The sequence below is a fragment of the Anas platyrhynchos genome, chromosome 11 (genome assembly GCF_047663525.1).
Source record: "Anas platyrhynchos isolate ZD024472 breed Pekin duck chromosome 11, IASCAAS_PekinDuck_T2T, whole genome shotgun sequence".
Classification (NCBI taxonomy): domain Eukaryota; kingdom Metazoa; phylum Chordata; class Aves; order Anseriformes; family Anatidae; genus Anas; species Anas platyrhynchos.
Window position 1 is genome coordinate 13575485 of NC_092597.1, and position 25935 is coordinate 13601419.

General features: G+C 59.3%; 2 protein-coding genes across 9 annotated transcripts; both read left to right on the top strand.

Annotated features, from left to right (window-relative positions):
- Nucleotides 1-511: 511 nt before the first annotated feature.
- On the top strand, nucleotides 512-12018 carry HEXA (hexosaminidase subunit alpha). Its single transcript, XM_027466364.3, has 14 exons — nucleotides 512-783; nucleotides 5296-5394; nucleotides 5754-5819; nucleotides 5977-6023; nucleotides 6266-6376; nucleotides 7246-7347; nucleotides 7423-7555; nucleotides 7932-8112; nucleotides 8411-8497; nucleotides 8845-8917; nucleotides 9327-9504; nucleotides 9804-9894; nucleotides 10271-10375; nucleotides 10874-12018. Exons 1-14 carry the CDS (start codon nucleotides 549-551, stop codon nucleotides 10935-10937), a joined length of 1572 nt encoding a protein of 523 aa, XP_027322165.3. The 5' UTR covers nucleotides 512-548; the 3' UTR covers nucleotides 10938-12018.
- A 2430-nt stretch (nucleotides 12019-14448) lies between these two features.
- Nucleotides 14449-25697, top strand: CELF6 (CUGBP Elav-like family member 6). Of its 8 annotated transcripts, XM_038184775.2 has the most exons (14): nucleotides 14615-14755; nucleotides 16299-16576; nucleotides 16925-17007; nucleotides 19892-19940; nucleotides 21001-21129; nucleotides 21217-21296; nucleotides 21757-21900; nucleotides 22053-22197; nucleotides 22298-22447; nucleotides 22568-22630; nucleotides 23293-23373; nucleotides 23472-23615; nucleotides 24153-24308; nucleotides 24556-25697. In XM_038184775.2, exons 2-13 carry the CDS (start codon nucleotides 16513-16515, stop codon nucleotides 24278-24280), a joined length of 1260 nt encoding a protein of 419 aa, XP_038040703.1. In that variant the 5' UTR covers nucleotides 14615-14755; nucleotides 16299-16512; the 3' UTR covers nucleotides 24281-24308; nucleotides 24556-25697. The 8 variants fall into 8 exon arrangements, with proteins under 8 accessions (XP_038040698.1, XP_038040699.1, XP_038040700.1 ...); XM_038184770.2 differs by lacking the exon at nucleotides 16299-16576 and having other exon boundaries at nucleotides 14449-14755; XM_038184771.2 differs by lacking the exon at nucleotides 16299-16576 and having other exon boundaries at nucleotides 14449-14755; nucleotides 23296-23373.
- Nucleotides 25698-25935: the final 238 nt, after the last annotated feature.

Consider the following 25935-nt stretch of genomic DNA (forward strand, 5'->3'; position numbering starts at 1 on the left):
GCTCACGGATGGAGCTTCCTCAGCCTGGAGGTGCCCCACAGCCCCCCTCCACCTGAAATTCCCCCACCTGCTTGTGGCAACCCCACAAAATCCCCACACTCATGTTTAGACCCCAACAAAACCGCGACCCCTGGCACCCCCAGGCCGCCCTCGCTGTGGCGAGCATCCTCCTCCACCCTCCCGGCCCCACAGAGAACCCCATTCCCTCAGCCTCTGGTGATGCTTTTGCGATGCTCAAAATCTCAATTCCTTAGGGGATGAGGATCGTTCACTAAAACGCTGCTGCGGGGCGATTTTAGGGCTGTAACACGGATAAACCCTGCACCGAGCAGCTGGGACTTCAGCACCTCTCTTTGAGGCGCACGGAGCTGGCAGCAAAGAGCCTGAAGCCGCTCGGGGGCCACAACTTCCCCTCAGAAACCCCTCCAAATCCCCCTTTAACCCCTTCTCTCGTCACCCCACAGCCGTGAGGGACCGGGGGCCGCCCTCCCCCGGCCCGAAGCCGGCCCGAAGCCGCACCCCCGGCGGGGCGGGGAGGGGAGCGCGACATGGCGGCGGCCCGGCCGCTGCTGCTGCTGCTGGCGGCGCTGGGCCCGGCGGGCGCCGTGTGGCCGCAGCCCCTCCGGCAGCTCTCCCCGCCGGCCGCCGGCCGCTGCCCGCTGTCCCCCGGCCTCTTTCGCTTCTCCTACGCCTCCGGTTCGGCCGTGGGGCCGGGCTGCGCCGTGCTGGACGAAGCCTTCCAGCGGTACCGGGCGCTCATCTTCGGCGCCGCGCGGTCCGCGGGTGAGGAGAGGGGGAGAGGGCGAGGGGCGGGGGGCGCCCGGCGGGCTCCCGGGGATGGAAGGGGACGAGGAGCCGCTCTGGGAAGCGGGCACGGAGCTTTGAGTCCCTAAAAACTTGTGTGCGGCTTGTGGAAACACGCGCCTTGACGCGCAGGGGTCCTGTGTTGTGGTGGGACTTTGTAGCTTCACGCTGTAATAAAGCAAAGGTCTGCACCTCAGGCAGCGCCCAGGTGGGGCACGGCTCTTCTGCCTGTCAAAGTCCTTCTCCTCAGGCCAAGGAAACAAAACTGGCTCTGTAGAAGTGCTCCTGGCTTCAGGTCGGGTGTCCATATGGGATAGAAGCGGTGTGTGTGCCTCCAGGAGCGGCACGCAGAGCTGCATCAGGGCGCTGGATGCGGTAACCATGGCAGGCGAGAGCTGTTCCACTCACTTCGTGGCACACCAGCCTCGCGTTGGCCCAAAAGGTGCACCGAAACCTGCCCACTTCTAGCTCAGCCCAGCAGAAACTTGGCTACTGGGAAGTTTGGTGTCACCAAATCCTTGTTCAGCAAAAGGACGTGGTTCTCCACGATGTAGTCGATGAAAGAGAGACTACGTTTTTCTGTGTTAAATGCTGGGTTTCACCCAGTCCTAGTTCAGCAAAACGATGCTGTTCTCCATGATGTAGTTGATGAAGCAGAGATTGTGTTTTCTGGGGTTAAACCCTGGGTTTTCCTTAAAACCATCTCCCAAAGGTGAGTGGGGATGTGCTGACCCAATGACAAGATAAGGAAACCTCCAGTGTTGCAGTTCGTCCCCATCTACGCTGTTGGGTTGGTAGCATGCTCATGGTGTCACCACCTCCTGTACAAGGCTTTCAGGGGACTTTGCAGTGTCAGCAAATGAACACTGCCTCAAGTAAAGCAACTTGTTGAATTTTTAGCGATTCTGCACTGGGGAGCACAAGCCCAAGTCAGCCTGGAGCTTCAGTGCCCAGCTCCTGTCTGAAAATTCCTGTCTTGGGTGCGTGAATCCCACGTATTGCTTTTTCCCTCCTTGTGCTTCTCTAATTCACCTGGGGCTGATGGCTAGAGGAAGCGGTGGCTGTAGTCTAGTGGCTCGGTTGGTTGAATTGAGTCTTGTATCAAAAGCCCCCGTTGTTTTTTATGTGCAGGGCAGTGCCTGCAGTGCTTCTGTTGTTGTTGTGTTTAATAAAAACTAAAAATCAAACAGCCTAGCCTTCCACAGCACGGTGAGCATCAGTCATCTTGCATTTCTTTCAAGGAATTAGTCAGTCAGCGTGTTCTTTTTATCTCATTTTTATCTCCCCCAGATTTCATTTCAGCACTGCAGCGTTGCGTTTTACTTCCTTTTCTTACTCGTGACCGGGGAGAGCTGCTGCCAGTCTTACCAGCGCTTTTCACAAGTCTTGGCTCTTCCCGTTTCGAGCAGCTCTTTGTGCATCCAGTGCAAAGATTTTGCCTTGAGAAAGAACTGCTGTTGCCTGGTTCTCACAAGTACATACTCTTGTTTTGGGGCTCTTTTTGCCCTTTTTTTTTTTTTTTCAGAAGGTGAGCAGGTCAGCATCCCGAAGCAGCATGGCTTTTCTAGCAAAGAGGTGACAGCCCTTGGATGCACCCTGAAATTATCTATAGTATAAGATGAGAAAAGGCAGAAAGCTTTGAGAGCCTAGGCTTGGTTTGGGGCTGATCATAACTTCCTTGCATCCTGGCCTTCTTTGTGAAAAAGTGCTGCCTTGCTGCACGTCTGAGGTGAAATGCTGCAAACTCCCTGGCTGCTTTTGCAGGGCAAGCACACACATCGAGGAGCCGGCACGCACCGAGGCTGAGTGCCTGCGTGGGTCTGCAGGCAACCCGAAGAGCTCCATCTCCCAAGTGTGAAACGCTCCATTCATCCAAAAGAGCTCGTAACTCTGCTTCCCGGTATGTCAGCGTGAACTCTGTCGCTGCTGAGCAGAGCAGAGTGGGGTGACAGCCCTGGAAGCTGCCCTGCTTTGTCTCAGGTGCATCGTGACAAAGGCAAGTGTGAAACACGGAGAAGAGACATTTGGCTTAGCTCCTAAACTTGACTCTTCTAGGTAGCAAAAGAAATAATTTTCCATTTGAGGGTTGCAAAGACCGCATCGTTTCTTAACGTGATTTTTACAGTTTTTCACGTTTTCCTGCTCCTGTCAGAGGGAGCTGTGGCCATCGCATTGTTTGGAGCAATTTCTTGTGATCACCAGATCGAGCTCTCCGTGCACACTCACTGGTCTCCATACGCTCTTTTTATGTGGAGTTGGGTCTGCATGTTTAATTTTAGGGCTTTTTTCCTCTCGGCCTTCCTTTTTTTTCCACATGAGTGGTTAGTAATAGCAAGGAGTGGGAACCTTGCTTGGAAAAAAAAAATAGTTTCTATTAATAGAGAAAATAAATGACAGAAAGAGTTTTCTTCCTGTTTTAGCAAGCAGCTATGTCAGTTGAACAAACAAGCACGCCGATCGCACTGCAGAGAATTTAGGAGACTTCAGCATCTTCTCCTGACCTGCTTTCAGAGCGTGCCAAGGCAGCGCTGGACTTCCCACAGAACAAGTTTAGGGTTCTCTTAGAGCCCTCCAAATGTTAGTGAGCCGTCCCCTCCTGCCTTCTGCGTGCCGGTGTGAGTTATCAGCTCTGCAGCACATCCAGCAGGTGTGGATTGTGCCCCGAGAGCAGGCGTCTCGGAGTCTTTCTCCCTCTGAGTGGAGGGAGAGCGACCGCTGCCGCGGGTGGGATGCTCCAGCAGCTGTTACCATAGCACACTTGGAGGGGCAGTCGCGTGTTGCCAGGGGTTGAAAATGTTCTGGGGATTTGTGGATTATGCCCAAACGCTGCTGGACTCCAAGCATGAAAGCAGGCTGATGAAAGCTGGGAGGGACACAGGGGAGTATTTGGTCAGATCAGGGCCAGCCCTGGAGTCAGAGCCAGCAGGGTCAGGCTTCTCAGGGCTGTGTCCAGCTGAAATTGAGATATCTGCAAGGACAGAGAGCTCAGCCCATGCAGCAGGGTTTGAACACCCTCAAGGTGAAGCATATTCCTTTTCCTTGTCTCTGTGGCAGACCCAGTACAGCCTCTAGCTGGGATTTCCCTTGCTGTTCTTCCCTCGTCTCTTGTCCTTCAGCTGCGTGCCTCCAAAACGCCTGTGAGCGTGTGACCTGCACCCTGTGTGGAGCTGCAGCCAGGACCTCTCATCCCTGATGCCTTACTGCTAAGAACCCGCTGTGACCATCGCGTTAGCGTCCTTGCACCCTGTGACAGTAATTCACAGAATCACAGATTCATCTTTGTTCAAATTCACCTTCTGCTGGCTGCAGATTCCCTCCCCCATCAGAGGTTTACCCGTGCTGTGCTCTCTGCACTGGGTGTCTCGTGCTCAGAGATGCCTCTCAGGCAGGTTTAAGTGTGGTGGTGGCACCGATTCTGTTGCTGCTTCTCTTCCCCTTTGCGCTGCCCTGCTGCAGGGCTTTTTGGTACCCCGTGGCACGCTGCAGGGTGAGCTTCTCAGCGCCTGGATTATTGCTGGGCACTGACTTCCTTCCTCTCAAGGCTGCTGGAAGGGCTGCTGGTGCTTGGTAGGAAATTTGGAAACATCTGCACCTTAAACGCAGCTCCCCTCATCCTCAGAGCGGCTGCTGCTCGCTCCTGGAGGCTGCTTTCCTGTGACGAAACCAAAATCTCCACCCGAACGGAGGTGAGAGGCGCAGGCTGGGAAGTGCTCACCCTGGGAAGGGCCCTAGGGAGAAAATGAGTATTTGCCGTGTCGCCAGGCTTGAGAGCAGCCGTCCCTGCTGAGCCGCTGCCTTGCCAAGCGTAGGGAGCTGGTCTTGCTGTGCTCCATGTGCCAGCTCGCACGTCTGCAAGGTTGCCTTGGCTACCGGCTTGTCTGTACTGAGAGGAAACCTGAAAATGGAGGAGTGTTTTTGAGCCATTTCGCTCCAACCGCAGAGGTTTCACCATTCCTTCATGGGGGCGTTTGGGGTCTCTGGCTCCTCTGCTCTCCGCGTTTTACCCAAATGCTGGCGGTGCCACGGTCGCTCCAAAGCTTGGTGTCTGACTTGTTGATGAGGCTCAGAGCCAAGCTTTTTATTTTTTTGGTGGCTGTGCAAGTGTTGGCTGTCCTTGGGAATGCTGTGGGGCTGTCGGTGTGACCCACCAACGTTCCTCCTGGCCAGAGATGGCTCTGAGCAGACCCCCTTACCTCAGAGCAGCTTTAGCACCTCCCTTGGGAGTTGGGGCAGCATCTGCTATGTGCTCCAGGGAAGATTTGGGCTTCAAAATGCTTCTTCAGATAGGGGAGAGCAACCAGAGCTCCCACTGGGTTTATTTTCCCAGCTGCTGGGGCTGCCACCAGCTCTGCAGAAGATGGGGTCGGACAGGGGCCTTTCTGTGCTAGGAAAGCTTCCGGCCAGGTTTTGCAGTTGCCTCTAATCCAGCCCAGCTTTGCAGTACACCTGCATTCATTTTCAACCTTTTTTTTTGATCTGTGTGCCTTGCAGAGAGCAAGCAGCCGTGGAGGAAGCCCTGCACTGAGCTCTCCGTCTTGGTCTCCACGCCGGGCTGTGATGGCTTTCCCAGCCTCAACTCCAACGAGAGCTGTAAGTACTGGGGAGGAGGTAGCTGGAGCAGAGCGCAGGTATTTCTGTGCCTCTTGGTTGGAAATTGCACCCTACAGCACTTAATCCTCTTTTTGGAGAGGCAGGATCCTCACTGTATTGTGGAGAAATTGGGACAGGGGCGAGCAACTCATCCGAGGTTGCTGGTAATGTAGTGAGAGAGGTTTAGAAACAACACAAAAAAACTACCCCAAAATCAGTTCTCTGGGACCCAGGGATGCAGTCCTGTACCAAAACCACTGCTGGTCCAGCTCCGACCCCACAGCTGGGGCTCTCGTGCCTTCAGGCAGTGTGCAAGGATCCTAATGCCTGTGCCAGTCCGACCGATGCTGTATTTTCAGATAAGCTGCACATCTCAAGGGACTCCTTGCTGCTCTACGCCGATGCCGTCTGGGGAGCTCTCAGAGGTGAGGCGTGCTTAGGCACGGAGCTTTCTGCTGGGCATTCCTGCCCTCCCTGCAGGCCGGGACATCTCCCTGCGCCTCCCTTTTCCCATAGTCTTAATTAATTGAGCTCTCTTTGGAATCCGTGCTGAGCGAGTGACTGTGTGTGGTTCTCCCGCAGGCCTGGAGACGTTCAGCCAGCTTGTTGGGAGAGATGAGAACGGCACGGTGAGTGCGTGGCTGGCTCGTGCGGGGGACGAGTCCTTGCCTCGTCTCCTGGGGGCAAGCTGTGCTTCGGGGCAGCGCGTGCTGCCTCCTGAGCTGGTACAGCACAGCAGCTCTTCCTGGCCAGCTCACACGCTGCTTGTCCTGCTGGCCCTGGGGATGAGGCTGACCCTGATTTCCTCCTGCTAATGGCTGCGTTGCCTGGAGCCCTGCTCACTTCTTCCTTCTCCCCTCTCCTCCCACAGTACTACGTCAACGAGACAGAAATTGTGGACTCACCCCGCTTCCCTCACCGAGGCCTGTTGCTGGACACCTCTCGCCACTACTTGCCTCTGAAAGCCATCCTGCAGACCCTGGTAGGGTGCCTGGGCTGGGAGGCGTGTGTCCTGCCCCGCTGGCAGGCAAAACCGTTTAGCTGGGTGTCCCTCTCTGACAGATGAGCCTCCCTGAGTAGCCTGGAGGGCCACCTTTCTGTTTTCTTGCTTTTTTTTGGGGTGTGTTTTGCTCATTTCTGACGATTCCAGGAGCTGTCTAGGGAGAGCCAGCCATGCGGCTGTGCATGGGCCACTGCGTTCACTTCTCATCGGGGAAGAGCTTGCCAAACGGAAGCTTTTTGAGGAGCACCAGCGTGCTTATTTCTGGATGAAGCAACAGGCTGGGGTGGGATGGCAGCCTGACCTGAATTCTTCGTACACAGATTTGCATGATGGAAAAATGCCTCCATGCTGTCAGCCTTTCCTAGTGCAGTTCTCTGTGCCTGTGGCTGTGTTTGCTCCTGGTGTAACTCACAGCTGATTTAGGTGATTTCTCAGCTCCCTTCCTAAGTGGGAGAAGGAAGAAAAAGCCCTGAGGTATCTCGGATTCCTGCAGCCTGGCTTACTTTCCAAGGCTGGATCCTTTCTGAGGCAAGGGAAAAACATGTCCCAGTGGCATTAGAGGAAAGTGGGTGGTGGTTCTGCATCCATCCCAGGCAGAATTAAACTTCCCAATCTCAACCATTGGCTCTGGTATAAGGAGAGCAGGGATTTTATTGTGAGCAGAAGCACTGATGACCCTCTGCAGCTCTTTGTGGTGTTGGAATCGCTCTTGGGTCCTGGGGAACATTTTGGGATCTTGCGTTGCCCATTACTCAGCGACCTGAGGTCCCGTGGTTCCTTCCTGTGACAGCAGGCTGGCCTTTCAGAAGGAGCACGACGTTTTTATCTGTGTTCCCATTCCTTCCCAGGACGTCATGGCTTACAACAAGCTGAACGTGTTTCACTGGCACATCGTAGATGACCCATCTTTCCCCTACGAGAGCTTCACCTTCCCGGAGCTCAGCAAGCAGGTAACCCCTGCTGGCTGTCCTGCAGCCCCCCGGCCGGCCGCGTGCTGCTTGCTGTGACCGCACGTCTTCCCCCAGGGCGCCTTCAACGCCATGACCCACGTGTACACAGCCAGTGACGTGCAGGCGGTGATCGAGTACGCCCGGCTCCGGGGCATCAGGGTGATCGCCGAGTTTGACACCCCCGGGCACACCCAGTCCTGGGGGCCAGGTGAGGAACTGGGGGTTTGGGAGTGAGAGCCGTGGTTGTAGCTGCCTGGGGAGGGGGCTCTGCGACGTGGATCTCAAAAGCAGGGCATAGGCAGCCACATCCTGCAGGGGTGAAGTGCCAGTTCCCCTGTCCCGACACGCTGCCCCCTGCCCCAGCTGTGGGTGTGGGTGCGGTGGGGAGTGCAGAGCAGCACAGGATGGGGATCTGCTCCCTGCTCATCAGACTTTCCAAGTCACAGAGCACATTTCTGGTGCACTGGCTGGGGTTTTTGTCCCCCAGTGGCCTCTGGGCTGTGCTGAGGGTGGTCTGGGTGGCTACACGATGCGCTACAGCCCCTCAGCCCCTTCCTCACTCTGCTGGGCTTGTCGTGACCCAGGTGCTCCAGACCTGCTGACTCCCTGTTACTTGGGCAAGGATCCTTCTGGGACCTACGGGCCCATCAACCCCATCCTCAACAGCACCTACCAGTTTGTGACCAGTTTGTTTCAAGAGGTGGGTGCTGTGTTCCCAGACTACTTCCTGCACCTGGGTGGCGATGAGGTGGATTTCACGTGCTGGTGAGTGATGCCTGGGCAGAAATCGGGTCTGGGGGGGGCCTGGGGTCTGAAACAGGCCCGGTGCTCTGCTGCCTGGGTGCGTGGGGATGGGGGCCTGAAAGAACAGCCCCCTTGATGGGTAGGGGGAGAGCAGAGGGTTGTTCTTGGGGGAAAGGGAGCCAAAAATTTGGCACGGGCCCGCTTTAGTCCCAGCCATGCATCATGGGCACGATCTTTGGTGCCCTGCTCCCCTAGGCAGAGAGAGAGGCTCTCCGGGTTGGTGCCTGGGGATTTTATTCTCTTCTTTTTTGGTACGCAGGAAGTCCAACCCACAAATTCGTGCCTTCATGGAAGAGATGGGCTTTGGTGGCGATTACACAAAGTTAGAGTCGTTCTACATCCAGAGGTGAGGACGGCTGCGTCCTGGGCCTGCAGCTGCAGTACGACAGGCACAAATGTCTCCTGCTGTCTCAGACAACCAATCTCCTTTTCAGGAGTGTAGGCCTTTGGGCCTTTCTGTCCCTGAACAGAGTAGCCTAGCCACATTTTGGGGGGGGAGGCTGGTCACAAAAAGGCTGAGGGAGAAAAGAGCCCTGGGAGGGGCTGTGCTTTCTCTCTCCTCCATGAGAAGTCCTTTCCTGTCCCCCTGGGGATGGCGAGGATTTTGGTGCAGCTTCTCTGGGTGTGTGCAGCTGGCAAGGAGAGGGGAATGTAGCTGGGAGGCCCCCAAACTCAGTCATGTTTCCACCCCAGGCTTCTGGACATCGTCTCTTCCCTTGGCAAAGGCTACATGGTGTGGCAGGAGGTGTTCGACAACAGGGTGAAGGTGAGAGCTGCCTGCGTTCCCCGGCACAACTCCCTAAATCTTGGGTGAATGGTGCTGGTGCTGCTCACTCGAGTGAGCCTGCACGTGGCTCAGAAGTTGATCCAGTGCCTGCCTCGGTGCTTTGGCCCTTTGGGGGGCTTTTGCCATGAAACAGCAAGCACAGAGCAAGGAAAGCTTCCCCGGAGGGACTGGATGCGCCAGGACAGTGGCGATGTAGGGGGGTGGGTGTAACTCTACCTTCCAGTATTGTGATAACTGGTTATGGACTGGTTCTGGTGCAGAGCCCTGGTCACCAGAGGTGTTTGGAGCTGGGGATGTCTCTGGGGCACTCTGCTTGTGAGGGGGGGCGGTGCCCTTGCTGCCCTGACGCTGTGCACGGGCTCCACGTGTGTTTGTGCTGCGGGTCCAGGTGAGGCCAGACACAATCATCCACGTGTGGAAGAACTCCCCGCCCTACAAGGAGGAGATGGCGAACGTCACCAAGGCTGGCTACAGGGCCCTGCTCTCTGCCCCCTGGTACCTCAACCGCATCTCCTACGGGCAGGACTGGATGGCAGCCTACCAGGTGGAGCCCTTGGATTTCACAGGTGCGTTCCTCGGGGCGCGTTTCCTTCTGGCTTCTTGCTCAGAGGTGGTTCTGGGGCTGTCTCTCGTGATTCTCACTGCTGGTGTGAACGTGCTCGAGTCACTGTGCCTTGGCTCCTGGGCTCCCTGCTGTCCCCTCGCTGCAAACAGGCTGCACCTCAGCTCTCCGTGCCCCAGGGTTTGAAGCTGGGGCTTCCAGAAGAGCAAATCCCAGCTTCCGTAGCTGTCCCCCTGTGCGGGGCAGGAAGGTGAACTGTTGTCTTGCAGCACCCGATCACCTGAAAGCTGTGTCCTCTGGCAGGCAGCCCTGAGCAGAAGGCTCTGGTGATCGGCGGCGAGGCGTGCATGTGGGGCGAGTACGTGGACGTCACCAACCTGGCCCCCAGGCTCTGGTAAGAGATGTCCTGGGGAGGTTAGCTTGGTCCTTCAGCGCGGCGTGGTGTGCAGCCAGGGCTGCAGGCTCAATCTCATGGTACTTTTATGTCCTCTGGCAGCAGGGCTGTGGCACTAACAGCTTCACTGAGGCTTAAACGAGGTTTTGTGGCCATCTCTAAGAGCAAAACTTGCTCCTGTGCCACCTGCTGCTGCAGCCAGTCTGTTCTGTCCTGTCACTGGGACACCTCCCGATCTGCACCCGTCTGGGCGAGGGGCTTTTAACAATCAGAAGCCACGTACCCTTGTGTGTTGAAGGACTTGGGCTGGGGAAGTGTTTGGGAATGTGTGAGAAGCTTTCCCTGACCGGGCTGCTGTTGTCACTTGCTCCTTAAGGCCAAGAGCTGGGGCTGTAGCTGAGAGGCTGTGGAGTGACGCGACCGTGAGGAACCTGCAAGATGCTTACGTGCGGCTGGCCAGCTTCCGCTGCGAGCTTCTCAGGTACCCGTCCCCCCTCCCAGTGTGGGGGGACACTGCAGGGGACACCCCCTGCACACAGACCCTCGGCAGGGCCGGGAGGGTGCTGGGGCTGGGGCGAGCTTCCCTGGGTGTGAAATGAGCCATAAAGTCCAGAGCATTTCTCGTGCCTGAGTGTGGGCAGGGATTGCTTTGGGCTGGGCTGGAAAAGGGGGTCCCTGGGGTGGTGGCTGTGTGGGGGAGAGGGTTTTGTGCTGGGGAAGGGGCCCCGTCAGCTCCTGCCACCCCCCTGCGGCACCGGGTGCTGCCCTGTGGCGCTTTCCCTTGCTGCATCCCCAGGAAAATTAACCTTAGGCCTCTCTTCCATGCTTGAACAAAAAATAACAGCCTGTAAGTGCAGGATGCAAACTGCTCGCATCTGAACCGGGGCTCTGGTGGCTGCTTTGGGTTCCTCTGACCCCTCACCCCCCCTCACCAGCTCTGTGTCCTCCGCGTAACGCCCGCTGCCTGCTCTGCTTCCAGGCGTGGTGTCCAGGCACAGCCTCTCTTCGTAGGATACTGTGACCACGAATTCGACGGGTTTTGAAGGGAGAGTCCCGCTGCCCTCGGGCTCTGCGCACAGGAGGAATGAGCTCTCTCTCTCTCCCTCAAAAGCTGCTGGCATGGTGAAGGGACCCTTTCACTCCCCCTGCTTCTGCTCTCGCATTGTTGCACTGAATGTGTTTTTTTTTTTTCCTTAGTATGCACTCTTTGCCCCTTTTTCTATTTTTATTTCTTTAAACCTATAAATAAATGACCCCAAAGAGGAAAAGGTGCCTTTTCATACCCAGCTGGGGCCTGGGAAGACCATGCAAGGGCTTTTTGCTGGGCAGGCCTTGCCCTGGAGCAGGCTCGTTGCAGGGATGCTGGTGGAGGAGCATCTGGCTGTGCCTCGTCCTGCTGGCCCTGCAGCGTGCTGGGTGCCTGCTCGGCTGGGTTAACTATGCCTATTCTGTGCCAGTATCCCAAATTTCATCCCTGCTAAGAGAATCTGGTGTCCAGTCTCAACAGTAACGTGTGTGTGTGGGGAATCCTAATCTTGCAGGCCAAGTGGGCTCCCTCAGTTTCCATTTCCACCTCCTGCTGTTGGCCCCTGAAGGCGCTGCCTGTGCTGGGATGGCACCCACTGGCTCCTGGCCTTTCCCTGTCCCTTCTCTCTGTGCCCCGGCTGCGTCCCTAAACCCTGGCTGCTCCTGAGACGAGCCCCGAAGCCTCTCAGACCTCACAAAGCCGCTGAGCCGGGAGCTGGGTGCGGATGTTCCTGAGGCACCGCTCAGCTCCTCCATCGGCTGCTGCCTCTGCTCGGGCTTTTTGTGTCCCCCTGCTGCTCTCTTGTCCTCGGAGGGGCCCAGCTCTGCTTCCTGCACCCAGGGGGCTGGGTTTGGACAGTATTTTCCTTGGGGAAGAGGCTGGCGTTGCTACGTGGCTGTCCCAGAGGGGTCGGTCGTGGTTCTTGTCCTTTGATGGTTGGGGAGAATTGAGGTTGGGCTCCCGGGGAGAATTCCCCCAGGCCAGGACTGCTGTGTGCGTGTCCCAGTCTGAAATGAGTGAACTCTGCTGGTTGCTCTCCGTGATGGATGGAAACTTTTCACTGTTGTTTACTTGCAATTAAAAATATTCCTAAATTACCAAGCCTCGCCTTTCTTCACCCTCCTGCGCAGGGGTACCCAGGCGGTACTTGGCTGTGGTGGTAAAACTGCCCCAGTTTTAGGAAGAAAAAGGATTGGGAAGCCCAACCACCATGGAGCAGGGAAGCGTAGCCCATGGCAGATTTGGGGGAAAAGGAGGTGTATCTTCCAGCTGGGGAAGGGAAGGGAAGGGAAGGGAAGGGAAGGGAAGGGAAGGGAAGGGAAGGGAAGGGAAGGGAAGGGAAGGGAAGGGAAGGGAAGGGAAGGGAAGGGAAGGGAAGGGAAGGGAAGGGAAGGGAAGGGAAGGGAAGGGAAGGGAAGGGAAGGGAAGGGAAGCCGTCCTGCACGCTGCTTCCTGAGTGAAGATGTTCCTCTGCTTCCTCTGGGTCTCTCTGGGAAACTCGTGCCCGTTTTCTCCATTGTTTTGGTCAGTGATTGGTGTCCCGGCCTGGTGTTTGAGGTAGGGCATTGAAGGCGAGCTGGGATTGCCAATGTGCCCTCCTGCTCTTCCCATGATGTTTGTTTCTCTCAAACCGAGTAACACAAAAGATGTAAATAACAATGATGGCTGCTTCGTTCTGCTGGGGCTCGATGCACCGCCAAGTCCTAAAGAGCTCCGGGAGGCCGGTGTCAGCACAGCTCCTGTAGCAGCAAACAAACACTGCCCTGCTGCAACCACAGGAGCTTCTCAGCCCCACGAGGACAACTTCTGCTCCATCCCATGCTCCTCAGCAGCCCCTTCCCAGTGAGTATCCCGCTGCATCTTTTGGGATCCTCTTTAACCCATCCTGTCGGTTTTTTAAAGCAGCCCTATTGTTTTTTCCCCATCATGGGGTGACCTGGTGGCCAGGGACCAGGGGGCTGCTTGGTGTGGGGTCCCAACCCACGGGGGTGCCTCCGGTCCCTCCATTTCCCCCACTGCATCCTCGCGGCATGTCGGCTCCTTCGAGAACATCTATTTTTACCCGGGATTTGTCATGTAAAACTTGCCGGGGAGAACACGGGAACATGCAGCGTGTGAATCACTCGGGGCCAACGGGTTTAAAAATAAACCCAAGCGGCGCCGAGGAGCGGCAGATGCCTCCTGCCCAGCCCCGAGATTTCGGCTCCACTCCCCGAAAACGCCCGTCACAGACACGGGGCACCCATGGGTGCTGCCTCCACCCAGCGCTGGGAGCACGCCCAGGGGCACAGTTTGCCCACACGCAGGGACGGCAGCAAAGGAGGGTGGAAAAAAAACAATAATGACCGCGTTTATGCAAAAACGTTTCAAAAACGAGATTAAAAAAGTAATTACCAAAGCTGGGCCGACGGACAAATGGGTTTCTTGGTGCAACAGGCGGCAGGAATCGATAATTCCTGGCTGGGTTTGAGGCGATGGGAGATAAGGATGTTTTGCCGTTGGGTTTTGTTGGGAATTAAATGCCGCTCCGTGCTGGAGGAATTAATTTTCATTTTCCCTATGAAGCCGCCCCCCCGGGAGCGCCGGGAGGTCTGGCCTCAGCCCTGCCCGGGGTGGGAGCCTCTGTGGGGGCAGCTCCTGCCCGTGCACACGTGTGTGCAGCTGGATGTGTGTGCACATGCATGTGCTGCATGAACGTGCACACACTCATACCCGTGTTTGTGTTTGCAAGCATATGCACACGAATGCTTGCAAACACAGGCTGCAAACACATTCACACAGGTGCTTGCACATGTGTGTAATTGCAATACAGGCGTGCAATACAGGCGCGCATTTGCATGTGCTTGCAACTGCTTGCACGTGCTTGCAACCATTTGCACACACTTTCAATGCATGCATGTTTCACAGCTGCACACTTGCACATGCAACACATGCATGCTTGCAACACATGCACATGCATTCTTGCAGACTTGCATACTTGCAACACGTGCATGCCCGTGCCTGCACAGTTGCACGCTCTTGCAACACATGCACGCTTGCACACTTGCAACTCATGCACGTGCATGCTCACACGCATGCAACACGCGCGTGTCTGCACATTTGCACACTCCTCCACCGCATGCACATGCACAGTGCACACACGTATGTGGCTGCACCCCTGCATGCCCCCACCCCCCCGCTGCGTGGAGCCGCAGGCCCCCCATTAGCGGCCGTCCCCTAATTGCGGCCGTGCCCCCCCGGCCCCGGGCGTTAACTCTGAAGCCTACCGAGGGCGGCCGGGGGGCGTGGCCAGGCGGCGATGACGCAAGCAGCAGTGGGCGGGGCCGGCCGGTGATTGGCCGCCGCCGCCTCATTATGCTAATGCCCCGCGCCCGGCCGGGGCCGGCCGGCTGACGTCACCGGGCGGAGGGGAGGAGGGGGGGGGGGAACGAGCGCGGCCGGGCCGAGCCGAGCGGCGCCGAGCGGTTCCGAGCGGTTCCGAACGGTTCCGAGCGGTGCCGAGCGGCGCCGAGCGGGGCGGGCGGGGCGGGGCGCGGCGCGGAGCGGCCATGGCCGCGGCGGGCAGCGGCGTGGCGGCGGCGGCGGCGGCGGCGGAGGCGGGGGCGGGCCCGGGCCCGGCGGGGGCGGCGTTCAGCACCGCGAACAGCGGCCGGGTGAACGGGCTGAGCCACCCGGCCGGCGCCATCGCCATGAAGGACCACGACGCCATCAAGCTCTTCGTGGGGCAGATCCCGCGCAACCTGGAGGAGAGCGACCTCAAGCCGCTCTTCGAGGAGTTCGGCCGCATCTACGAGCTCACCGTGCTCAAGGACCGCTTCACCGGCATGCACAAAGGTACGGGCGGCACGGCGGCACCTCGGGTGGGGGGCCGTGAGGCGGACGGGCCCCTCAGGTGGGGCAGCGTGAGGCGGGGGCGCCCCCGAGGTGCGGCTCCTCAGGTGGGGCGTCGTGAGGTGAAGTTATCCCCGGGGGGGGGGGGCGGCCCTGAGGTGATAACCATGAGGTGGAGGCTCCCCTGAGGTAGGGCTCGGTGAGATGGGGCACCGTGAGGTGGAAGCAGCCCTGATTTGAGGTATTCCTGAGGTGGAGGCAGCCCTGAGGTGGGTACCGTGAGGTGGAGGCTGCCCCGGGTGAGGTAGGGCTCTGTGAGGTGGGACACCATGAGGTGAAGTTATCCCCGGTCTGGAGGTACCCCTGAGGTGGGGTGTCGTGAGGTGAAGCTGCCCCTGAGGTGGAGGCAGCCCTGAGGTAAACACACCAGGAGGTGCATAGGCGCCCCACAGATGGAGGTACCCCAGAGGTGAGGTACCTCAGAGGTTCGGGTACCCCTATAGAGGGACACCCCTGAGGTGGAGGCACCCATCTGAAGCAGAGAAACCCCTGCAACCCAAGCAGGAGGCACCCACCTAGGTCTGGGGTGTTCCCGCCTGCCTTGGGAGCACCCACCGGCTGTGTTGGGCACTGCCTGGGCTGGGGACACCCAGCTGGGTGCACCACACCGGAGTGGGACCACGGAGCTCTGGGTGTCACCTGGATGGGACCTCGTGCTCCTCTGCAAGCTGCCACCACGCTCCTGGGCTGTGGGCAGCGCCCGCCTCACCGCGAGATTTTGGGAAGCCGAAACTTGGCGCTAGTGGGTGCCGGTGTATTGGTACCCCTTCGGCCTGGGACGACTCCTGGACTCCTTCATTCCCAGCACCAAGGCCTCCAAAATGCCTCCGACGCTGAATTTGTGCCCTAAGGCAAGGGAATTGCACAGTGCTGGCCCCAACGATGCTTTGTCCAGCACAGGTTTTGACCACCACGGCCCAGGAACACAATGTTATTGTGGATGCTCCTCTAATTCAAACACTGTCCTTGCTCCTGGAGAGCCTCTGAGGGGAAACGTGGCTGCTGCTGCTGCCCTCCCAACTTCTCCTGGGCACCGTCCACATCATTGCCCGCAGAAGGGAAAAAAAAAGGAAAACAGAGCAGAGAGGAGGAAGCCAGCTTGATTACAAATGGCAAACACTGGAAACGCAGGCGGCTGGGAAGGCAGAGGCACACGCAGCTCGGGGCTGAAGCGAGCTGCTGCATCGACCTCCGTTTTCCACCTAATATTTAACCAAAGGGGCTCTGTCTTTGCCCCCACACAAGCTGATGTGCCCAGGACCCCAGGGTGGCTGAAGGACCCCATCCCTTGGCGCCCCCCGCCCCACTGCCACGCTCCCTCTCCTCCGAGGCACGCTGATTGTACTTATTAAGAGTTATTAATACTTAATCAGCTGGCGGATTTAATTGTGCCAATATTAAAAATGCATCAATGTCAATTTTATTCATTAAATATTTACTTTGTTGAAGGGAAACTGTTTTGCTGCTGTTTTAATATCACTTTCAGAAGCTTATGGATGTGACCTCGGCAAATACGGGGAGCCCTCGGATAGGGAGCGGCGCGGCGGCACGGGGACCCGGGACGCTCCTGTGGGGACAGAAGAGAGCCAGCCCCGGCCCTGCCGCGCGAGCCGTGGGGTGAGCGAGCGCTCGGCAGCGTGAGTCAGCGTGGGAAAACCTCGCCCCGGGCGCATTTCTGATTCCCGAAGCGCCGCGACGTGATGCTGGAGGAGCCGGAGCGCCTTGGCGGCGCGATGCCATCCGCAGCGGGGAGGATGCTCCGGGGTGCGCGGCAGCGACTCTTGGAAATCTGCTTCCCGGAGGACTTTGGCTGCGGCTTTCCCCAGGGCTCCCCGGTGCTGTGCTTGGGGCCGGAGAGCTGCTGGCCTCACTGTGTGCCCTCACCTTCCTCCTGCTGCTCCCTCGTCTCTTTTGCATTAACATCTCCCTCTCTGCTTTGGGGCTGAGCTCAGGGCTGGCGGTTTTGCTCACGTGCACGTGGTCCCAGGATGGGTGTCCGGGTGCTGACGCGCCCCAGAGCCACGTTAGCCACTGGGTGCTGGAATTTGGGGTGCTCAGGGCGTTGTGATGGGTGCCAGGCCAGACGCTAACCCTGCCTCCCCGTCTCTGCAGGCTGTGCCTTTCTCACCTACTGCGCCCGCGACTCGGCCCTGAAGGCTCAGAGTGCCCTGCACGAGCAGAAGACACTGCCAGGGGTAAGTGACAGCCGGGAATCGGGGCGAGATTTGGGGGCTGGCACCGCATTGACTTCCCCTGCCCATCTGCGGTGCCGTGGGTGCTGTGCTGGGCGCATGGAGCGTGCACGGGCATCACTTTGGCTCAGGGGATGCTCTGCACGGGGGAGCTGTGGCCTGAGCTGTGCCTTGTGTCACCGCGTCACCGCTGTGATGAGTTCCGAGCACTCAGCCTAGTGCTTGGGGGCGATGCCAGGGTGGCCAGGGGACTGGGGATGGCACCAACTCCATCGGTGCTGGGTGCGTGCTCAAACGCAGCCCAATTAAACGCAGGCTCGTCACATTTTAACACATCCCCCTCTGCGGGGGTGATTTTGTCACCCCTGGGTGACGCGCCAGGGCTCCGGGGCGCAGCGGGGTCCCGGCATAGGGCGCAGGAGCCGCTCCAGCGGCCGCAAACCGAGGCATTGATTTTCTCCCCGCCTGCGTGCCGCTGCGCCTTCTGCGGGCTCCGACCTCCCGAGCTTTAACAAAGTGAAAATAAATATTTAATTATTCTCCTAAATCAAAATCGATAGGGCAGCCGCTTGGCGGGGGAGAGCCGCCAGGCCCGTAAATACAAACGCCGCGCTCGGGCACGCGCGGGGGGGGGGGAGCCCTTTTGTTACGGGGCCGGGGGGCACCATCCCCATCCTGTTCCCCCCCCCCCCATGTCCCTGCTGCCATCAGTAGGCTCCCGAGTGAACAGCGCTCGGCGCCGCCCCCGCGGGGAGCTGCGGGACGAAGCCGCGCGCCCCGCGCCCGTCCCTGGAGCCCCGCTCCTCGCCGCGGGGGCGCGCCTCTGCGGGTGCGCGCCGCTCGCCCCCGTGCTCGTGCTCGCCCCCTGGCGCGGCGAGGGGGGCGTGGCCTCGGCGAAACCCCGCCCCCCCCTCCACCCCCCCCCATCCCCCCCCACCTCCCGGCTCGGCTCGGCCCGGCTCGGTCCGGCTCGGCCCCGCCCCCGCCCCGCCTCCCGCGCGCGCCGCTGCGCGAACCGAGCCGAGCCGAGCCGGGCCGGACCCCGCCGAGCCGCCGCGGGTGGAGCCGGGCCGGGCCGGCCCGAAACGAGCCCAACCCAAGCGGGCCGGGCCGAGCCGGGCCGGGCCATGCAGCTGCCGCAGGTGCCGGCGCCGGGCCCGCGGCCGCCCGTGCTGTGGGTGCCCGCCGGCTCCAAGATCCTCTGCATCGAGGTAGGGCCCCCCCGCCTTTGTCCGCCGCCACGGCCCCGCCCGGCTGCGGGGGGGCAGCGCGCGTGTGTGTGTGTGTGTGTGTGCAAAGAGGTGTGCAGTGGGGGCACACAGGGTGTAGTGGGCGTGCAGGTGGGTGTCTGTGCGCAGGGGCCGTGGGTGCGCGGGCGGTGCAGCTCGCACACCCCCAGGGGCGTGTGGCCGCCCGCACGTGCGCGTGGGGCCGGCGTGCGGCTGCACGTGGGCGTGCGGTTGCGCCGAGGGCGTGCGAGGACGGGCGGCCGTGGGGCTGCGCGGGCGCAAGCGTGCACGGCGCTGCACGGAGGCGTGCTGGCACGGGCAGGCAGCGGGCTGCGGGCACGGCACGCGTGCAAGCGTGGGTGTGCGGCCGTGGGCACCACAGACGCGTGTGGGAGCAGCCAGAGAGCCCCGGGGGTACCAAAAAACCCTTTCTGGTTTTCTCCCCGGTGCAACGTAGCCCCGGGGGAGGTTGGCGGGTCCCCGTGGCCCAGCGTTCCCAAACATCAGCCGCTCCCGGAGGACTGCTGCGGGTTCATAAGCGGCGGGCGGGGACGGGAGGCACATCGAAACGGCGCTCTGCGGCTCCGAAATGTTATTCTAAATCACACACACTGGGTTCATTATGTTGAGTGTATCACGGCAGGAATGGGAAACGTCTTCCATCAAAGGCCGCCGTGCTGCTGAACGCGACCGGCAGCGCCTCCCCCCCGCCCCAAAAAATGGGGTCCCTCCTCCCGGCTGTGACAGCAGGACGCAGGGACCCCGTGTCCATCGGTCCCCTCCCCGAGCATCCCTGCCTCTGCGCTGACATCTCCTCCCTGCGTTTCCCGGGAGACGAGGCGGTTGCCGTGGAAACCGCCCTCCTCTTCTTCCCGAGCCTTCCTCCTCCTCCTCATCGAGCCTTCCTCCTCCTCATCGTCACCTGGGGGCCGGCGCTGCCCCCACCCAGCTCTGGGGGTGCCCCCGCGGTGGCGGCGGTGGCGTTTTGGGGCACCTCCTTGTACGGGTGGCTGCCTCCTGCGGGTGTCCAGCCTGCCGTACGTGCCCATCTTTACACGCCCGTTGCACGCACGTCCTCGCATGCTGCCGTCGTGCGCCCAGGCCGTGCAGTACGTTCCCGGCACACCCGTGGCGTGTTGCACGCGTGACGCCCCCCCCGTGCATGCTGGGTGCACGCGTGTCGGCCTGCCGTTGCCGTGACGACCCTATCAAGCACATGGCACAGCAGCGCGGGGGATGCACGCTTGTTGCCGTGGAAACTGCCGTAATTGTAGCGCTTTTTTGGAAAAAAAGGGGGGGAAGAGGAGGGGGGAGAGAGGTGGGAAGGAGAAATGGCCCCGTGCAGCGAGGTACGGCTGTGGGGATGCTCGCACTGTCCCCGCGTCCTGGTGCACACACACGTCATGCCCATGGGTGTGGGGACAACACGGCGCCTGGCACGCATCACGCCCGTGCACGTCCCCGGTGCCACCAGGCAGCAGGGGGCACCTGCTGCCCCCGAAGTGCAGCCAGCCCCACGGGGCTGGGGCTGGAGCCTCCGCTCTGTCCCGGTGCCGTGCCCTCGTCCCATGCCCCCACATCCTGCCCTTCCCCACGGAAGGTGTCACCGGGGGCTGTGGCACCGCCGCCGACCGCCTGCTCCCGGTTGTGTGTTGCAGATGAACCGCCCCATCCAGGTGAAGCCGGCGGACAGCGAGGGACGAGGAGGTAGGTGCACCCCCTGAGCTGCCTAAAAGGGCGTGGGGCTGCCCGATGGATGCCCTGAGCACGCGGCTCGGCAACGTTTAAAGGCAGAGGGCTGAGACCTGGCACTTCTCGTGATGCTGGTGGGTCCTAGAGGCCCTCAGGGACCGCAGCAGCATGGGGACCCACGGGGTGCTGGCGTGACAGCCAGCTGCACCCTGTCCCTCTGCCCGGGGTGGACATCCACGCGTCCACAGTGCACCGTGGTTCTTCAGCACAACGCAGCTGCTGCGAGCGCGTCCCGGAGGGACACAGCAAATAAATTACCCACTTACCGAGCGTAATTGGTGAGGGATTAAAAATCGATGGGTGAGCTCGGGTGCCCAGCTCTGGCCCCCTCGCCCAGGAGGCGACGTTCGGCCGCCTTTGCGGGGAGATGGTTTATGTTTAACCAGACAATGCGTGAGCCCTATTCCCTTAACTAATTTGCCCGGTACCTTAACGGGCGGTGCATTAATCGTCTCCTGCCGTTATTTATTTATTTCCCTGGCAACGCTCTGACAGGGCACCTTATTTTCTTTGTCAAATGCCATTAGCGCGCGGCGGGACCGTGTGGCCGCGCAAGACAGATGCTGGTAATAATCATGAAATTCTCATTATTTACTCTCCCTTCTCTCCTGTTTGGGTTATTGATGTCCCCCAGGCACGGCCGGGCACTGCGGGTTATTCTGATAGTCAATCATACGAATGCAATTGCTGGGGTTTTGTGGGCTTTGTTCCCCAGCCACATCCCTACGCATCCTGTGGTATAGGACAGCATCTGCACCACAGGAGCAGGGGCCCGGTCCTCAGCTCGGCTTCACCCCTAAGAAATCCCTCTGCAGGAGAGGGCTCCCACCCCGTGCATTTTGTGGGATGGGGAGGAGGAGGAACCCTGCGTCTCCACCACGGGGTTTTGCAGTGGTGCTGCTGGCCTCCCTCCCTCCCCAGCCTCTTGTTCCTCCACGACCGTTTGCAAACCTGGCACAGGGGAGGGAACGGCGCGTGGCATCCCCCTCGCCGACGGGCTCTGCTTTGCTTTTAGAAGACAGGAAGCTCTTTGTGGGCATGCTGGGGAAGCAGCAGAGCGAGGACGACGTCCGGCGCCTCTTTGAGCCCTTCGGCCAGATCGAGGAGTGCACCATCCTCCGCGGGCCCGACGGAGCCAGCAAAGGTGGGAAGCAGGGAGCTGGGGGATGGGAGCTGCCAGCCGGGCAGCCCCCACAACCCCAACTCTCCCGTGCCCCCGTTCTGCCCGCAGGTTGTGCCTTTGTGAAGTACGGCAGCCACGCCGAGGCGCAGGCTGCCATCAACAGCCTGCACGGCAGCCAAACCATGCCGGTAAGCGCCGGGCGCACCCCGCGGCCCTCATCCTACCCCCTGTGCTGTCTCCATAATCCAATCACCGGCTAATTTGATCTGTCTAATTGGATCAAAATCCCAGTTTGTTGTCCACATCACCCTGAGGTTCATCCTTGCCGTGCGCTGGGGGTGGGTGCGTGGGGCTAATTCCCTCGCTCCAGGAGAAAGGTGTGATTTAATTAACACCGAAGGTCAAAACTGTGAGCAAGGGGGAAAGGAAAACAGCGGTCAGGGAGCAGCCGCTGGGAGGAAAGACGGCTGTAATTAAACCTCGCATCGATCACTGCTTGCTGCTGCCAACCAGGCGGCATCCCAGGGCTGCGGGGCGAGGACGCTGCGGCTGCCGGGAGCCAGCGGGCCGTCCCCAGAGCAGGGTGACATTTTGGGGTCACGCCAGGCCAGTGGCCCTGCCGTCAGCCCTGTCTCGCCCCCGCCCTAGGGTGCCTCGTCCAGCCTGGTGGTGAAGTTTGCGGACACGGACAAGGAGAGGACCCTGCGGCGGATGCATCAGATGGCCGGGCAGCTGGGCATCTTCAACCCCATGACCATCCAGTTCGGCGCCTACGGGGCCTACACGCAGGCGGTAGGAGGTGGCATGGGGTCAGCGCGGGAGGGGACGCGTCTTTTTTTTCGGGGAACGTGCTGGAAATGCTCTTACCCCCCTTGCCTCTTTTTTCCTCTGCACCTCGCTCACTTTTCCCTCTTTCCTCCCTCTGTTTCTCCTTCCCCCTTCAGATCATGCAGCAGCAGGCGGCCCTGATGGCGGCGGCGCAGGGGACCTGCCTGAACCCCATGGCTGCCATCGCTGCCGCCCAGATGCAGCAAATGGCCGCCTTCAACGTCAGCGGGCTGGTGGCTGCCCCCCTCACCCCTTCTTCAGGTACAGCCCCTGGCTTCACCCCTCCACCCACCTCCCCGGTGGCCTCGGCAGGGGGGGGACGCCAGCACTGACACCCTCCCTCCTGCCCGTGGGGCCGCAGGTACGAGCACTCCCCCCGGCATCAGCACGGCGCCCGTGCCCAGCATCGCCACGCCGATCGGGGTGAACGGCTTCAGCCCGCTGCCGCCGCAGACCAACGGGCAGCCTGCCTCTGAGACCATCTACACCAACGGCATCCACCCCTACCCAGGTGCCGGCCTCGCACCGCCCCGCGCAGCGTGGGGGGGTGCCGGGGGCGCGTGCTGGGAGCTGGTCATCCTCGGCTTTCCCTTGCTTACTCTCTTCATTCTCCCTTCTTTTCTCTTCCCAGCTCAAAGCCCCACAGTGGCAGATCCCCTCCAGCAAGCCTACGCGGGCATGCAGCACTATGCAGGTCTCAAACCTCGCTTGCACGTCTCCTTCTCTCCCTGCTCTGCTCCGTGCCGGTTCCTGGAGGGGGGCCCTGAGCGCCGCGGGGGGGTTGAAGCCGGGCAGCGCGGCCCCACGTGTCCCGGGCACGGGTTAGGGCAGTAACACAACAAGAGAAGGGTGTCAGCGTGCTGTGGGAGTACTCTGAGCCCGGCAGTTGGCATTTAATTAGGAGCACCAGTGGTAATTTCCAGCTTTGCAACAGAAGATGAAGTTTCTGACCCCTGGTTATTATTTTGGCCAACCAAAAGTTGATAAAAGCCTCTTTCCTCCACCTTAAGGCCGTGATACTGGTGCCCCCAGCATCCCTACTGGGAGAGCCGTTCACACAGGCCAGGGCTGTGCTGGCAGAGGCAGGCTGCACTGCAGGGGGAGCCAGCACCCCAGAAAGGCTTTGGCAGCCCAATTGCGCCCTCCCACGGTGCCACGTCCCACCCCGGTGCCACAAGGGAGGAACGGGACCTCAGCAAGCAGCCACCACCCGAGCGGTGACCACGGCTCCGCTCAGACCTCTGCGCCACCAAACCCCGCGTGCTGGCGCCAGCGAGGGTGGCAGTTGGGGACATCCCTCCGGGGGCCGGTCCCCATCCCGTGCCGGGGTCTCAGCACCGTGTCTCTCTGTTCCAGCAGCATATCCCACCGCCTACGCGCCCATCAGCCAAGCCTTCCCCCAGCAAGCGCCCATCATCCCGCAGCAGCAGCGAGAAGGTAAGGGGGCACCCCGCCGCGGGGCCGGCTGCTCTGCCGCTCCCGGTGGCCCCCGCCTCGTGGCTGACGTGTGGCCCTGTCCTTTGTGTGTCACCCAGGTCCCGAAGGCTGTAACCTGTTTATTTATCACCTGCCCCAGGAGTTCGGGGATGCGGAGCTCACGCAGATGTTCTTGCCTTTCGGCAATGTCATCTCTGCCAAAGTCTTTGTGGACCGTGCCACCAACCAGAGTAAATGCTTTGGTAAGTCACTGTCTGGGGCTCTCCCTGGTGGCCGGGCAGCACCAATGGGTGACCAAACCCAAAGCAGCGTGGTGGCTGTCACCCCAGGGCTGAAGGACCACGCCGTGCCAGGACAGAAGGACATAACCTCCTGCTGCCACTAATTAGGATGTCACTGCATCACCTTAGTGTCCCCAGACCTCATAACCCTGGTGTCCCTGCAAACACACGTACCCCAGTGTCCCCACAGATCCCGTCAACCCCATGTCCCTGTGGATCCTCTCACCCCAGAGTCCCCACAGGCCCTGCCACCTTGATGTCCTCACAAACCTCGGTGTCCCCAGAGATGTCATCACCCAACACCGTGCAATTTGGGGCTGCATTGTCCCCCTGACCTTCCGCATCCCAGAGGCCATTCCTGGACTTTGTGAGCCCATCTGAGGGAGCATGGGGTTCACGATGAAGCTGGGCCGTGACCCTGTTGCAGTCGAGCAGCGAGGTGTGATGCTGATGGTGACAAACTGTCCCCCCCTCTGTCACCCCGTCCCTCACCCCCAGGTTTCGTCAGTTTTGACAATCCGACTAGCGCTCAGGCAGCCATTCAGGCCATGAACGGCTTCCAGATCGGCATGAAGAGGCTAAAAGTCCAGCTAAAGCGGCCGAAAGATGCCAACAGACCCTACTGACCCCTGCCCACCCTGGCCCTATGGAGAGGTAAGGTGGGGACCTGGGGGTGTCACCTACAGCACCGCTGTTTTTAGCCGGATTTGCTCAAAAAATGCCTGTGCTGGGCTCTCTGCTCCCAGAAGACTGTGTGGGGCTGGGCGCTTGAGATAAAGAGCGTCCGTTTTGGGTAAAATCCCAGTGATGTGGGATTGGTGCTTCAGCTGGGCACTGCCGGGATGGGCCAGATCCTGCCCTGCAGCCGTGGATCGCTCACGGAGCCTTCGGTGTCTTGCAGGTTGGGCGTCCCGCAGTGTCTGACGACTTTCCCCTTCCCCAAGTGCAGTATCCAAACCCGTAACTCTCTTTCTTTGCAACATGTCCCGGAGGAGGAGGAATAGGAGGAGGAGGCGATGGAGAAAAAAAACGCGAAGAAGAGAGCCATTCTGGTTGTAGCTTTTCTTTTCCTTTTTGATTTTATTTTTTGATCCAAACGGTCTTGTTTGTTTCTTAACGGGATTGAGAGAGCGAGGAAGGCAGGAAGGAGAGCGATGCGGCAGTGGTAGCGGGGCTGAGATTCGCTGCTGGCCGCTTGCTGGGACTCGCCAAATCCCTCGCCGGGAGAGAGGACCAAGGCCCGGGCGGCCGGGACGTGAGCTACCTTTTTAAAGCACTCATTTGCTGCTACAAATTTCCCAGGAGGAACGAGGAACAGAGGCTCCAAACGGACTTTAAACCAAAGGCAGCGGGAAGGGACCAGCCTTGGGCGTTTCACCTGGAGGATGCTTGTTTGGAAAGAGAAATCATGATTGTTTTTTCCACGTCTGGCTGGGAAAAAGAGGGAAAAAAAAAGGATAAAAGGATGTTGGACTTATAGAAGATATATATAAATAAGTATATATATATATATCCCATGGAGCAGGGTGGCGGGACACGCACTTCCCCCTGCTTGTCACTGGCACAGGGACATAGGATTACTTGTTTCAGAGTCATATCATTCCTTAGAGTTTAGGGACCAAAGGACTATTGCTTTTTTAAATATATATATAAATAAATTAATTTAAAAAAAAAAAACACACAAAAAAAAAAAACAGGAAGAAGAAAAAAAAAAGATTTAAGAAAAACCTCGGGCGCAAGAGCTGCGAGCGGCGCCAAGAGGAGCTTAAGGGCTCAGTCTGGGGGGGCTGATTTGTGGCTGAGCGCCGGGGAGGGGGGGATGTAGAGGGGTTTTTGGGGGGCTGCGGCGGCCCCAGCAGCCAAATCTGGTCAAAAGAGCCCCTCGGTCGCCTGCGGGAGACGGCGAAGCGAATTGGTTCTTTGGCCCTTTTGTGTTTTTTTTTTTTTTCTGTTTGTTTTTCAGCCAAAAAAAAAAAAAAAAAAAGAAAAATGTGAGGTTTCGGCAGAAATGAAGCGAAGCAAAATAAAATTATTTTGTCAAAATCTTCACCTTGGTTTGTTCTTTGGAGCAATCACTGCATGCTGGCGTCCTGCTGCGAGCTGGGACAGCGCTGGCGCGGCCACGCTTCTTCCCCGGAGAAGGAAATGGGATGGGACCCAATGTGCACCAGCAGCCTCTCGTTTGGGGGTTTTCCTTTGCTTTTTTTTTTTTTTTTTTTTTTTTTTTTTCTGGAAATTGACATTTCCTGAAGGTATTTGCCTCCACAAGCTGGAGAAGTGG

Bases quoted from the DNA above. Each gene is read 5' to 3' on its own strand.
- HEXA (XM_027466364.3), top strand. From the start codon at position 549: ATGGCGGCGGCCCGGCCGCTGCTGCTGCTGCTGGCGGCGCTGGGCCCG. The intron at 5,395-5,753 runs GTAAGTACTGGG...CTGTATTTTCAG, and splicing joins CCTCAACTCCAACGAGAGCT to ATAAGCTGCACATCTCAAGG. The intron at 10,376-10,873 runs GTACCCGTCCCC...CTCTGCTTCCAG, and splicing joins TTCCGCTGCGAGCTTCTCAG to GCGTGGTGTCCAGGCACAGC.
- CELF6 (XM_038184770.2), top strand. From the start codon at position 14,470: ATGGCCGCGGCGGGCAGCGGCGTGGCGGCGGCGGCGGCGGCGGCGGAG. The intron at 21,130-21,216 runs GTGGGAAGCAGG...TTCTGCCCGCAG, and splicing joins GCCCGACGGAGCCAGCAAAG to GTTGTGCCTTTGTGAAGTAC. The intron at 23,374-23,471 runs GTAAGGGGGCAC...TGTGTCACCCAG, and splicing joins CCCGCAGCAGCAGCGAGAAG to GTCCCGAAGGCTGTAACCTG.